This window comes from Megalobrama amblycephala, linkage group LG22 (assembly GCF_018812025.1).
Source record: "Megalobrama amblycephala isolate DHTTF-2021 linkage group LG22, ASM1881202v1, whole genome shotgun sequence".
NCBI classification, from domain to species: domain Eukaryota; kingdom Metazoa; phylum Chordata; class Actinopteri; order Cypriniformes; family Xenocyprididae; genus Megalobrama; species Megalobrama amblycephala.
The window spans coordinates 26,918,574-26,933,985 of record NC_063065.1 but is presented as its reverse complement, the minus strand read 5'-3'; the positions used below and the strand labels follow the sequence as shown (position 1 = coordinate 26,933,985).

The window sequence follows — 15,412 nt, the reverse complement described above, 5'->3', positions numbered from 1 at the left end:
TGCGCATGCACAGTCCTAAATGCGCATCTCTTGTGCCTCATTTCGGAGGCGCGAATCTGACTGTTTCTATAGAAACCGGAGCTTCTAATGGCCGCTGCAGTGATGCGATGACTTTACCAGTCAGCGATTGGCTCTTATTCCGCCATATTGCGCGTTGCACTTTCTCTCATTCATAATAATACAAGTGACTCGTCTTGTGTTATTCTATAGTCTTTGATATAAATAGCGTAGGAGAATCTACTACTACTACTACTACTACTACTTTTTTGTTAGTGGTGGCATATGCAAGTTGTATTCACTTAATTATCTTAGTTGTATTATGTAAAGTGGTCACTGCACACATGAGGATTATCCGACTCCTCCCGACCGCAGACGCAGGATTACAAGCCACTTTTTCCTGTGTTTTTCAGTCATTTTCTTTCATTTTCCACCCCGATGAACAACAACTTTTGGTACACGATAAAAGCTCCTTGTGGTTTCTCGGTTTGATTGATTAGAGCAACCATAAATGAATGCAAAACATAGGCATTTCATAATGCTTCCCTATGTAGAAAATCACTTCCTGCCTTCCATCTGAAGGCTGTGTCCGAAAACTGGAAAGTGCTGACCTTCGGAGGACACATTTCAAGGTAGGAAGGCTTCAAAGCATGTCCAAATCCAATGTTAGCATCACTTCCTGTTTCCTGAGATAACTTCTAATCTGATCGATGTTTGAAGGCAGCATAGATGTATTCTTCGCTGTCTTTGATATCCCACAATCCTGTGCATTCCATTCTGTGACAGTTTGAAAAATAAAAGATGGCGCTCAAAAGTTGCGTTTGCTGGTCAGTTTGTGTAAATGTATGTTTTTGACCATCATTTTCCACTTTTGATGTCTTTTCTAGCAAGAAATTACTACTGTTGTAATTAAATATTTGTTTATACCAAAGCTTGTGTTATTTTGCTGTAGATCATTACGCAGAAGTCTGTCTGAAATCAGTTTCGTCAGGTGCCTTCATGCACAAAAGCTTGCTTACAAGTCCTTGCCTGATAAGGCAGTGAGGCAACAAGTCAGCTGTCTAGGTTTTCGGATACAGCCTGAATTTCATGGCACCCAGTGACGTCATGTGCAAACAACCTATTGCAGTGTCATTTATCACACAACTGCATGACCAACAACACCTTCTGTAACTATTATAAGTGTGTCTCTACTGATAACAATACTGAAACATCCTTTTCATTTCCTTTCTTATACTATGGTGATATGAAATAATCACAAAACATTGAATTCATAATTCATTCCTCTAACTGAAGACTTTACCCTCCTGCTGTGGATAATCAACCAATTCATTTTTTTAAATGTTGTGGGGTCATTCGTTCATTAGCCTAAGCTTAATTTAGCAAAACAGTCAATTTAGGGACATGCGAGTTACAGGCTAATGTTTTTTCCCTTCTGTGCATTATAATGCAGGCTTTGTGAAACTGCAGCTTTTCCAGTTTTTTTAAACAGCATACTACTTCCTATACCAACTACGAGCACATTTTCTATCATGTATGCCTATGAAAGATGATTGAACCAATCAGAATAGAGACAGAGTGCATTTAGGTCCACGCCCACACAGAAGGGGAAAACAATCCAGCCGTCTCCATTGACTTTGTATTCTGGCCTATAACAAAAAACAGAACAATTGTCTCAAAGCTGTTATGTGTCATGGTGTACAGCAAACAAGAAAAACCCAGAACCAACTTTTTATAAGCTGTCGACCCCAAAAAACGAATGTTTAAGGACACAAAAGTGGATACAGGCAGTGAGACAAACATTGGAGGGGAATGTAATTGGCGACAGATTATGCTAAACAAACAAAGAAAAAAAAAATTCATTATTTTTAACCGTCAAAGAATTATTTCACCTGTCGCCGAATATGTTTCCCTTCAATGTAGTTCTTATAGTAATATGACCTGTTGCGCTCTGTCTCACTGCCTATATCCACTTTTGTGTCCTTAAGGGGAGACACTACAGGCAAAAACACAGTTTTTTCAGGCGTCTGTCAATTTTGAAATTTTGCACTTTTTTGGCTTTTCATAAAGTGTTTTTTCAGACTGGTGGAAAGACATCCAAAATACACTTTCAAGTGTATATTTTATAGAACTTTATTTATTTGCATCTATAGATTTCAATTACAGTAAATATCTTTAAAGGCCGTTTTCTCAAAATGTCAGAAATCTCCACTTCAGCAGAACTTATATACACCACACTTTACAGTTTTATTCCTATCTATACTCTGAAGGTTTTTACATAGGGATTTGTTGATATATAATTTGCCTGATTTTATACAACATTTTATTCCTAAAAAAATGGTGAAAATATTTTTTTTTTTCTGGCTGTTGATAGTATTTTCTGATTTATGGAGTGATAAAAAGAGATATCCAAAATTCCCTCTGTAAAAACTTTTGAATTTAATATGTCCAAAAAATTAAACGAGAACTGTGAACCTGACGTCATCCAATATTCAGATTTTTGTTCTAGAAATGTATGCAAATTAGCACATATTTAATTAGATAATGCCTCATTTGCATATTTAAACATTACATTTTAGAAAACTTGTAATACAAAAAATGTTTGCAATTTTTAATGTAATCAATCACCTGGCATAGTATGGTGACATCTATTAGTTAAAGGTGCCCTAGAATTAGTAACAGTAACAGTCGGGATCATTAATATGTATGCCCCCAATATTTGCATATGCCAGCCCATGATTGAGGCATTACACAAGGGCAGGACGTCTGGATGTACACTGCTGAATAATCAGACTAGGTAAGCAAGCAAGGAAAACAGCGAAAAATGGCAGATGGAGCAATAATAACTGACATGATCCATGATAACATGATATTTTTAGTGATATTTGTGAATTGTCTTTCTAAATGTTTCGTTAGCATGTTGCTAATGCACTGTTAAATGTGGTTAAAGTTACCATTGTTTCTTACTGTATTCACGGAGACAAGAGCCGTCGCTATTTTCATTTTTAAACACTTGAAGTCTTGTATAATTCATAAACACAACTTCATTCTTTATAAATCTCTCCAACAGTGTGGTGTTAGCCGTTAGCCACAGAGCATAGCCTCAAACTCATTCAATATCAAATGTAAACACCCAAATAAATACAATACTCACATAATCCGACGCATGCATTCAGTATGCATGACAAACACTTTGTAAAGATCCCATTTTGAGGGTTATATTAGCTGTGTTAACTTTGTTTATGCTGTGATATAGTCGAGAGCTCGGGAGGGGGCGGAGAGCGTGCGATTTAAAGGGGCCGCACCCTGAAATCGGCTCGTTTCTAATTATGCCCCAAAATAGGCAGTTAAAAAAATTAATTTAAAAAAATCTATGGGGTATTTTGAGCTGAAACTTCACAGACACATTCAGGGGACACCTTAGACTTATATTACATCTTTTAAAAAAAAGTTCTAGGGCACCTTTAATTGTGTTACCCTATTCACCTGGGGTGTCTCGCCTTACATTGTTTTTTGGGGGTCGACAGCTTATAAAAACTTAGTTCTGGATTTTTTAGCTTGTTTGCTGTACACCATGTCACATAGCAGCTTTTAGACATTGTTCTATTTTTTGTTATAAGCCAGAAATGACAAAGAGACAGCCTCACGCTATATAAAGTCAATGGAGACCCCCCCTCCATGGGCGTGGTTTTCAGATTATGACACGTGTCGCTCTGTCTCTAGGGGATCCTCAGGGATGACATGTTTCTGTAGGCCAACCCGGAAGATAGCGGCGCACGGGTTCCCAACATCACCACCACCAAGCTTCCTCAAAATTTATTTAAAAAACAACTTCATTTAAAAACATGCTTGCTGATTATGATCTGTGCTGTGTACGAATACTTATTCACTTTTTCATGAGAAATGCTGTCCAAATGTCCTGTTTGTCATGATGACGTCTAAAGTTCCTGCCAAAGGAAGTAGTCCTTTTCAGCAATTTGTTAGCAACTGCCGTTTTTAAGACACAATAAAGGTTTAAAAAATCACAAAAGGGTTATAACTGGTGTGTTTTATGTCATAGATCAAAACTTGAAAATATTTAGAGGCTTTGTTAACCACAGACCTTATTTCAGGCGATTTAGCAAAAACTCAATTCAAAAAACCCATAGACTTTGGGGCGATGGAACCGGAAGCGCTTCCGGGTTTTGCCTACAAAAACACGTCATCCCTGAGGTACTCTATAGGTGTATGCAGGGCGACACGTGCAGCCCCGCCCCGATTTGCAGGCTGCAGCCAGATCCTTCCTGGAACAACAGAAATGCAGCCGTTACCCTGGTAACCCCATAAACAAAGCAGCTGCTGTACTTTCTGTTAACAGCATTTAAATCTTTCAAACAGCCATTCAGATTTTTGTATCAGCTATGTTATTCATCACAGCACCAAATACTTAAAATACTTAACAGGCTACTTAAAGACTTAATAGGCTATTTATTTTTAAACATTTGTTTACACTATTTTTCAGCAGTGGGCTGGTGCTCTCTCTGGCAGCAGCAGGTCGCAGCAGCATTTGTTAATCATAGTTGCTTGTTTACTAAAGTATCATTAAAAGTTAAAAGTTGTATCTGTTAATATTATTTAATGGACCTGAGCTGACATGAAATAACAATGAACAGTAGTTTTACAATATCATTAACAAACATTACCTAATGGGACCTTATTATAAAGTGTTACCAATGTTGCAGAGGTGGACAAAGTACACAACTTTATTACTTGAGTGAAAGTACAGATACTACTGGTCAAATATTACTCTGTTAGAAGTGAAAGTTGTAAAGACAGATTTTTTACTGAAGTAAAAGTACAGAAGTACTTTAAGTATCGAAAGTAAGTTTCCTTTTTATATCAATGCAATGTTTTATTATTCTTGTATTGTTGCATGTACTTACCATACTATCTGTGGAATAAAGAGCTTTTAGAATGTTACAAAACCTAAAAAAGACAGCCATAATAATCTTCATTTTTAATTTAACACTCCTTCCTACCCACCCCCACAATAAAATTAGCTTCTCTCACGATTCTGAACTCCAACTAAATAAAATAATATGTTAATTTATTAGAGGTTCTGACAAAATATTAATTGTGCAGACTATGTTTAATTGATTTGAATGAATTATTAAAGGTCCCGTTCTTCGTGATCCCATGTTTTAAACTTTAGTTAGTGTGTAATGTTGTTGTTAGAGTATAAATAAAATCTGTAAAATTTTAAAGCTCAAAGTTCAATGCCAAGCGAGATATTTTATTTAACAGAAGTCGCCTACATCGAACGGCCAGTTTGGACTACATCCCTCTACTTCCTTCTTTAATGACGTCACTAAAACAGTTTTTTGACTAACCTCCGCCCACAGGAATACACAAGAGTTGCGTCTGTAGAGTGTGTTTGTCGCCATGTCGTCGAAACGCTGTTATTTTCATCCTGCAGTCCAATCACCGGGTCTGATTCCGGCTCAAATTGATAGGGTAAAATTAAAGACATGTTTACAATAACACTGAGCGCGTGCATCTCCACGTTATGGTAAGAGGCGTGACCTTTCCGGGCAAGATGCGCTAAACTGCTGTCGAATCACAACACAGGAACCGCTGGCACAATCAGAACTCGTTACGTATTTCTGAAGGAGGGACTTCATAGAACAAGGAAGTCATCAGCCCGTTTTTATGACAGTGGAAACAGCGGTATACAGATAAGTAAATTATGTGAAAAATACTGTGTTTTTTTACACGCGAAACATGAACACATGTTATATTGCACACTATAAACACAATCAAAGCTTCAAAAAACCACGAAAAACGGGACCTTTAAGTTTGAATGATTCAATGACTCACTTATAAATACATCACTTGTTTCATTTCTGGGGTGCGTTTCCCAAAAGCATAGTTAGCCAACTAACATTGCAAGTTCCGTCTTTACTAACATAGTTCAACGATTTGGTGTTTCCCAAAACCAAAGTTCAAACAAACATTCGCAAACAACATTGCAAACTTGTATGGTTGGAAAGACAGCTCTCAAGCTGTGGTTAGAAGAATAGTTTCTTGTTTTTATGACATATGAACTTGATAAATCGTTATCTTAAACAAAATAAGCAAGCTGACATTAAGTACAATGTATATCTTTTATTTTGAGTATATACAAATGTCATTTACACATTTTAGTTTGTCAAGAGATTTTAAGCACCGTTTTTGAAGAGTGCGCATGTGCGTACATGATTTAGTCCGTAAGAATGATGCTATGATTGAATCTGGAAATAAAGCAAAATAACTGAGAAAAATAAGAATTAGTCCTCAGATGCCATGGCTGTAATTTATTGCAAAAAATCTAGCATTAATTCGACCTCAAACTGATTTATTTAAAGAAGTTATTACTCCACCACCTGCATGACATCATTCACCATCAAACGACAGGTTTGTGACAATACGGTTTCGGAAAACGGTCGTGACTAGCTAGTTGATTTGTTCAACGATGCATCGTACTATAGTAGTGAAGCAGTGAGTTACGTAGTTGTATTGGAAACACACCCCTGGATGAATCAGCATTTTTGAACAAATCTCTTGAATGAATGATTCAATGACAAATACGGTCACTTGTCGCCACCTGGTGGTGAAACAATGTAATCGGTACAATCTTTATTTCAAGCGTCATAATGATTCAAACTTTCAAAAGGTGTTTGCCCTATTTTGATCGTAGACATCAGTGTTTATATGCGAACTGTAAACTTTTATCCCAGTACTTCTGTGATAATATGAATATTTGTAACGCATGAAGAAATAATGATACTGTGCGGTTGACAATACTGTTTTTGAAGCTGTTCATACATACACACAACAACTACTCTCTCTTGCTCAGTGGCAGCGCCAACGCAGACAGGCAAATTGTTATCATTTAGAAAAGAGATCATGTGGGTGTTTGAATCTTTTTGTGATTAAGTATACAACTCTACACATAACTATAAATTATGCAAGGTAACAACAACATAAAAAAAAGAAGATATTAACTTATTTAACTACTTAACCGTCTTCCATTGTGACATCAACTTATCATTGGTGTTCAAAAAATGCTTACAGTGATTATTGATAGTCTGTCTGTCACCTGCAAAAACACAAACACATTTTATAGAAGAAAAATCATCAGCTGATTTTCAAATTTTCAAACTCTATTTTGTAACCTTGGTAATTATGAAACCCTGCATATGGCCCTGATGGTAAGATATATTTTTTCTTTGTTTTATGATTGTCTGGTACACACCCCCAGGAGGTTTGACAGAATTCGAAGAGTTTACACCCTGTTTACATCTGTATTTAGCGTTATCCTCTTTTGATCCGATCGGCCAAAATGCATTTTAATATCAGGTGTAAAGACAAAATAATGACTTTTCAACAATATCTATATGGGCAGATTTCAAAACACTGCTTCATGAAGCTTCTGAGCTTTATGAATCTTTTGTTTTGAATTAGTGATTCGGATTTCCTATCAAACGGCTAAACTGCTGAAATCATGTGACTTTGGCGCTCCGATTCACTGATTTGATTCATAAAGCTCCAAAGCAGTGTTTTGAAATCACCCATAAAGATATTGTTGAAAAGTCTTTATATTGTTTTTTTGGTGCACAAAAAGTATTCTTGTCACTTTATAATATTAAGATTGAACCACTAAACTTACATGAACTGTTTCAAATATGTTTTTAGTACCTTTATGGACCTTGAGAGTTTGAATGGCTTTGCTCTCAATAGAGGCCTCACTGAGCCATCGGATTTCATCAATAATATCTTAATTTGTGGAAAGTATATTTACACTGTCTGAATCATTCCCTATCCTCTATATAGAGCACTATGTGTCATTCACCATATAGAAATTAGTAAATGTGTGAAGAAATGACCAATTTCAGCCACAGCTTCAGAGTCTGTTTGTAGTGTAGGAGGGGGCGGGACTTCAGATTCTAGAGAGCATTTGATTGGACAGAAGATTTGATGAGAAGTTGAAGTCTGCAGTCCATTTTAGTGGAAGTGAGAGACTGTAAGTTTTGAATGCTTATCTCCTAAATGCAAATTCTGTTTTGGAACACACCAGCTTATTCATAACCTTAAGGCTAACATATTCATACTAAAAGCAAAAAAATTAAATTTTGATTCCAGGGGTAATTTTAAAACTTATTGAACTTAAAGAAATTATTTTTAACTTAGGTGTCCTGTTTTTAGAATGCCTAAATATATTAATCAACCATATTATTCTATTCTATTCTATCAAAATTAATTTGGTAAAAACTTTGTGTAAAAATGAGAAATCACGAGGGAACGACAATGATGTACCAAAAACTGAAATATTTTCCCTTTCCCAGATAGCACATGTACATCTGCAAGATGTCTGTAAAAAGATCACTTCTTAAAGACATCTTCTGAATGTCTATTTGACATCTGAAAGGAAATGTCCTATAGGTGTATTGCAGATGAGCAAACCAAAAACATGTCTTCCAGATGTAAACACACACATCAAATAGACGTCTCTGAGATGTATGTCCCAGATAGCATACGTATGTCTGCAAGATGTCTGTTAAAGATCACTTAATCTGGAATGCATCTGCTCTTTACAAACATCTGACATCTTAAAGATGTCAGTTTTACATACATTCTAAATCATAAACATCTTAAAGACATTTCTAAACATCCTATTTGAAATTTGACAGGAAATGTCCTATAGACGTATTTCAGATAAACAAACACTCTGAAAAAATACATTTCCCAGATTTAAACACGAACATCAAATAGACGTCTCCAAGATGTACATCTGCTATCAGGGTTGCGTTTTTCGCGTACAGATGACAACATTGTCAAAACGATCCTGTACACACGGATCCACGAAAACTACTACAAATGCTGTATTATGCATGCCAGGCCAGTAGTTGGCAACGTCACTTTGTAAAGAAATATGCACCTCTAGACTGAACACGTAAAACGCATGTGCATGATGTCATTTTCACATTTTCACAAATGTGCATTTTTGTAGTTTACACCGAGACGATAAATCTGTCGTTTTCAAAACCCTGCACTTTGAAACCTGTTTTCAAAAGTTTGTGTTTTCAGCCCCCCGAAACGCCATTGTCATGTAAATAAAGTACCAAATTGCATAAAAAGTTTTTATTTTATTTTTTTTTTGTTGAAAATGGTGTTGTGTAAACACCCCTTGAATATTAGTTTGTGGTAATAAAAATAATAATTACTATTATTATTATTATTATTATTATTATTATAGATTATGTTTTAAAACAAGACATTTGTCATGTTATTTTTATGTTAGATAATACTTTTTTTTTTTTTTTTTACTAATATCTTTCTAAAGAACAAGGGTTTGTGTGCACCTGCCTAGCTTTAAAATGAAATGGAACACCAATTACTCTATACTTGGAAAGTGGCAGTTGACAAAACAAGCGTTGTGTTGATCATAATTATTATTATTTTTTTTATTTTTTTTGAGAGGAAGAACCTGTTGCACTGCTTTTTACAAATATACGTCATGTCTGCAATACAAAAAGCAAAACGATTATCTCTCCAATTAAACTACTTTGATAAATAGCAGACACATATATCCTATCTTGAAATTTTGTGTAAACAAGTAATCTTGGTTACATTTTTCATGTTCACTGCTTGTTGTTTGTTTATTTGTTTATAATTTCAGAGATAATAATAAAACGCATATTCAGCTATGTAATTCAGCATCACATTTTCCACATATACTGTTTGACAAAAAAGGTAACTTTATTTTGATGTTCCACTTTAGACCTTCTACTAACTGTAAGTAACTTTGCAACTATGTCAACTATTACAGTATTAGTAGACTTTCTGCTTAATATCTGTTAACACTTTATTTTGATGGTCCCTCAACAGATATTCTACTGATTTTTCAATTCTACTAACTCTAACCTAACAGTCTATTAATATTCTAATGAGAGTTAGTTGACATATAGTTGCAAATGTACTTACAATTAGTAGAATTTCTAAAGTGGATTATCAAAATAAAGCGAAAAAACAAAACAAAGCAAAAGCAATTCTGAATCATGACAAGTGAAGAACAGAGTGGGAAACAATTACAGTAGTGCTGACAGTGCTCCTCCTGTGTCGGCTTATAATTAAAAGTAAACTAAACCCTACACAGTTCATTTCCTTCACATCTTATTAGACCTACAGACAGTTTGCAATAAAGAGGAATTGTTTGTTAATATACATTTACATGTATGGATTATCAGAAGAAAAAATATGACTCAGCTATATAGGTCAGATATAAATTCTCCCTTTACACAAAACCTCTATAACATGATGTGCACATTATCAGATATCAAGACACACCCAACTCAACTATGGAACTAAAGCGTTAACATTTCTCTATTGTTATTTTAATAAAGGCAAGAATAATGGGGTGTTTGTCAGAGTTTGATCATTTGAGAAGATTCTAGATTCTTTTGATAACTTGCAGCCCACAGGGTGAATGATCACAAATGATCACAACTCAATTTTACTCATTTTTTGCATAATTTCGGTATACAAGCATATCCCAAAGTAAAGAAAATAAAAAAATAAAAAATAAAATTTGAAAGCTAAATAAGTGAAAGAGGAAGATAATCTAATAATAAACCATAGGCGTGTGTGAGGGGCAATACAAAAGAGAGAAGAAGTGAGTTATAAATAGTTGAGAAAGAATAAAAGGGAGGAGTTTTAAAATAAGGAAGAACTTGGTTAAAGGCAGGACAAAGGTTGATGTACATTGTTTTCCCGTCATGAGAAAAAGGAGAAGTGGCAATAAAACAGGTCATTATCTGTCAGCAGAGAGGGAACAGAGGCTGAGAGAAGTGTCAGAAACCAAGAGTTCATAGACTAAATACTTACTAAAGCTGTCATGCCAACAGGCTTGACTAGTTATTTTGATAAAAGATTTTTGAATGCAGTGGTTAAATAGGAAAAGCTAGTGTGACATTAGTGCTGTTTACTCTGACCACACACCGGGTTCATCATGGAACGAGTTTTGACTTTAGTATTGCTGGGTGCGCTTTCTGCTTTGGTAAGTCACTCTCTATATACATACAACTGTTATATGTACTGTAAGTCTCTGAGATTCTTGATTTTTGGCTTAGATTGTAAACCCGTAGCCTTACATGACAAAGAGGTTTTATTTTCAAGACAAAAACACCTGTGGCCGATACCAGCAAAATATGGTGTATGAAGTATGACGTATGAAGTATGGCGAAGTCAAAGATTAGCTCTGTCTATAAAGACTTAGACAGAATACAAAGGGAAACTAAGAGTCTCCTCAAGTAAACTCATGATGGCCTTGGCAAAAGGTTATATATATATATATATATATATATATATATATATATATATATATATATATATATAGCCCCTAAAGGGACATGGTGAAGAAAAAAAAAAGGAGATGGGAGGATATTATTTAGCTATGCTGTTTTGTTCTCTCCCTCCAATATTTTGCGTTCCCCTTAAGAAACACAAGAACACAACATTTTTGTGCCCGAACGGTTTTGCAAATGAACGCAAAGTTTCTTGGGGGAACGAGATGAGTCCAAAGTTTGGAGTCAATTCCATCCCAAGGAATTGAGTCTTCAGAAGGGCCTCATTCAATTCACCAGCAGTGCAAATAATCAACTAATTTGCTATCCAGACATCAATTGTTCACACAGTGTTAGTAACTTGACTGTTATTTGATAAATTAGGGTTATATATTTGTATTGTCTTGCTAAAAATTATTTTCTTTACCTGACAGATGTTATTTGTTCACTTTTTATAATTTATACTATCAATTAAGTTGAAATGTGTTCATCTTTTTGTATTACATTTAGCACTATGGAATGAAATTATGACTTCATGAACAATGAATATTCATCCATTCCATCCATTTTCCAAACTTCTTGTCCTTTGTAGCGTCTCAGTCTGAGAACTTCTTGTTAAGAGGCAACAGTACTACCCATTGAGGCACCACAATGAATCACATTTTTCACAATTTGACGTGTTATTTTCACAATTCAACTTTTCATTATCAGTTCAAGTTTCAGTATTTGTAATGATTGCTACTGGCACACAGTGGTTTAAATAGTCCTTTATAATCACATGTAATCTGTCACACACAACTCAGTAATCAGTTAGAATTGGAGATATTAGTTTGGAATAAATTCTTGGAATTAAACCTGGAACCGAATCGAGTCCAGAATTTCTGTGAGTAAGGTGAGGCGAGGATGTGATGGCTAATTATACTTATACTTAACAATACAATACAATACAATGTTTATTTAAATAGCACATTTAAAAACAACCAAATTGCTGCACAGAGTATTAAAAAGAACACATCAATTAAAACATATAAACGGTAAACAGTAATCAGTAATGTAAAAATGGGTAAGGTGCTATATATAAGAACTCATAAAAACAGCGAATCACGGAATATTATACACCAATGAAAATTAATATTTTTTAAAGGATTAGTTCACCCAAAAATAAAAATTCTGTCATTTATTACTCACCCTCATGTCGTTCCAGACCCGTAAGACCTTCGTTAATCTTTGGAACACAAATTAAGATATTTTTGTTGAAATCCGATGGCTCAGTGAGGCCTCTATAGCCAGCAATGACATTTCTTCTCTGAAGATCCATTAATGTACTAAAAACATATTTAAATCGGTTCATGTGAGTACAGTGGTTCAATATTAATATTATAAAGCGACGAGAATATTTTTGGTGCGCCAAAAAAACAAAATAACGACTTATTTAGTGATGGCCGATTTCAAAACAGTGTTATGATTCCTCTGTCAAATCATGATTCGGATCGCATGTCAAACCACTAAACTGCTGAAATCATGTGACTTTGGCGCTCCGAACCGCTGATTCGACACGCTGATTCATAACACTCCAAAGCTTCCTGAAGCAGTGTTTTGAAATCGGCCATCACTATATAAGTCGTTATTTTGTTTTTTTTGGCGCACCAAAAATATTCTCGTTGCTTTATAATATTAATATTGAACCACTTATACTCACATGAACTGATTTAAATATATTTTTAGTACCTTTATGGATCTTGAGAGAGGAAATGTCTTTGCTCCATATGCAGGCCTCACAGAGCCATCGAATTTCAACAAAAATATCTTAATTTGCGTTTCGAAGATTAAAGGCAGGGTAGGCAAAAAAATGTATAAATTTTTTTTTTTCAAAATTTGTTTAAACTTTATTTATATATCAATACATAATTAAAATGTAAGTACTCTGAAAAAGAAAGTATAAAAATCGAGTGTCTGTAGACCTCTCACGACTGTTTTAAAGACAGCTCATTATTTCCATTCACTCCACCCCCTCCCTTCTGGGCTCCTTCCAAAGCCACGCCCCCAAAACGCATGAACGTGCGACTCCGACCACTGAGCTGGAAGACGCGTTATTTACCTGAGACGAGCGGAGAGGAAGGAGCACAGTGCATGTAGTGACATCATGTCAGAATCACATGTAATAAAAATAACTTTATAATTATGAAGATAAACAAACAAGATGTATTTTAGTACTCACTATCAAGCTAGCATATTGATATTGGTAAAGTTTAAAATATATATTTTTTGATTCGCTAACGAGCTAGTTATCTATAAGGCAAAGCTAAAAACAGGTTGCATGATACACGTTTTTCCATTACCATCATTTACACTGTGATGAAGATGAATTTCGTGTAAGATTCATAACATATACGTTGTTCTACAGATCAACAGAGTAACATACACTCAAATATCAACTCACAACTGCATTGCAGACACAAAATAATAACACACACATACAACAAAGTGTGTACGACACACACAGATACAAGATAAAGACATCAGTAAACATAGGTAGAGAATATAAAAACAAAACAAAGGCGAAAAAAAACGTGCAGGTAAACTTACAGGTGAACATGGTAAAAGAGTTAGACAGAGGGTAAAATTATGCACAATTCAACACTATAGCTATCATTATTTATCGTCTCTACTACGGCTCGCTAAGTAATGTTATGTTAGCTATATTACGCAGCTAAGTGTGCTAATGACACATGCTTCATGAAAAAATAAACAAAAAAATACGTATGATCAAAATACAAAAAGAAAGATTTACCTGTCCAGCAGAAATAAAGCCATCAAGGAGTCACTTTTCAGCCCCTTGAGTTCCCTCAGTTCTCGCCATCGCTGGAAAGCCACGCCGATATTAACTCGCGTTTTATTTCTTTGTTTATCCAAAGACTTTTTGTTCATTGCCTTTTCTTGTACTGTTACTGTCTTCCTTTTTTTGCCTGGTTTGCCTTCACTAACTGCATAGGCCGATACTGTGCATTTAGCTTGCTGTTTCTCTGCCATTGTTTTGGTATTCCTAGGATCCATGCCTCTTGGATTCCCCAAATCAAACGTGCGCGCGCAAGTGGGCAGGTCATGTGTGGCAAAAGGGTGGTTGCCATGGTTGCGAGAGAGTGACAGCCGCCTAAGCCAATCCTATGTTTCGTCCCGGATGGAAATAATGAGCTGTGTTTAATACAGATTAAACGGTCTAGAGTCACTCGATTTTTATACTCTTTTTATCAGAGTTCTTACATTTTAATTATGCATGTATATATATAGAAAGTTTAAACAAATTTGGAACAAAATTTCTTACCTACCCTGCCTTTAACAAAGGTCTTACGGGTGTGGAACGGCATGAGGGTGAGTAATAAATGACAGAATTTTCATTTTTGGGTGAACTAACCCTTTAAGAGAAGATTTAAAAATGTATATAGTTGTGGCAGTTCTATTCCATAATTTAGGTCCAACAACAGCAAAAGCATATACATAATTAGAAAGCACGCTTAGGGTGTGTCCGAATCCGCTTTTGCTAGTTTAATGATGGGAAAAATGGTCTGTGTACCCGGTGCATGCTCTAAAAAGGTTGTCCCTATTCTCTTAACGAGTAATGGGTATGTTTTGGGGCGTAACATTTAATAAACCAATCAGAGTCTCATCTTTCAGGTTTCAATTGGTCAATGGCACAGTCTATTTCAGTTGCCTCAAAATAGCAATGCGCCAACAATACGCCTGAACACACCTCGTTTTCAGACCAGCACGCCCATGGGCGCACAAATGGGCGCAAATGCATTTGTTATTTAAACAACATGGCGCAGGACGTGAAAATGATAACTGAGTCAGGCTGAAACTAGCAAAAAACATGCGTTGCGCCTAGCGCCGCGTTGCACCAGGTATATGATAGGGCCCTAAATGTTACTAATTCATCCAAGGTCAAAAAACACTTACATTTTCTCGTATTCATTGCACATCACCTCATTTCTCAAAGAGTTTAAAATTATTTGTTTTCAAGATCCAGTTTTCTGGAGCTTCTTTAGCATTTGACTAAC

The 15,412-nt window shown here is 35.4% G+C and overlaps 1 protein-coding gene across 2 annotated transcripts in view; it reads left to right on the top strand.

Annotated features, from left to right (window-relative positions):
- Positions 1–10,656: 10,656 nt before the first annotated feature.
- The window catches only part of LOC125258419 (receptor-type tyrosine-protein phosphatase H-like), a 35,158-nt gene continuing 30,402 nt past the window's right edge, over positions 10,657–15,412 (top strand). Inside the window, exon 1 of one of the 2 annotated variants that reach the window (XM_048175360.1) lies at positions 10,657–11,071. In XM_048175360.1, the coding sequence (XP_048031317.1) occupies positions 11,024–11,071 (48 nt within the window). In that variant the 5' untranslated portion in view covers positions 10,657–11,023. The remainder of the gene's footprint in view (positions 11,072–15,412) is intronic. The other variant, XM_048175361.1, reaches the window with a different exon arrangement.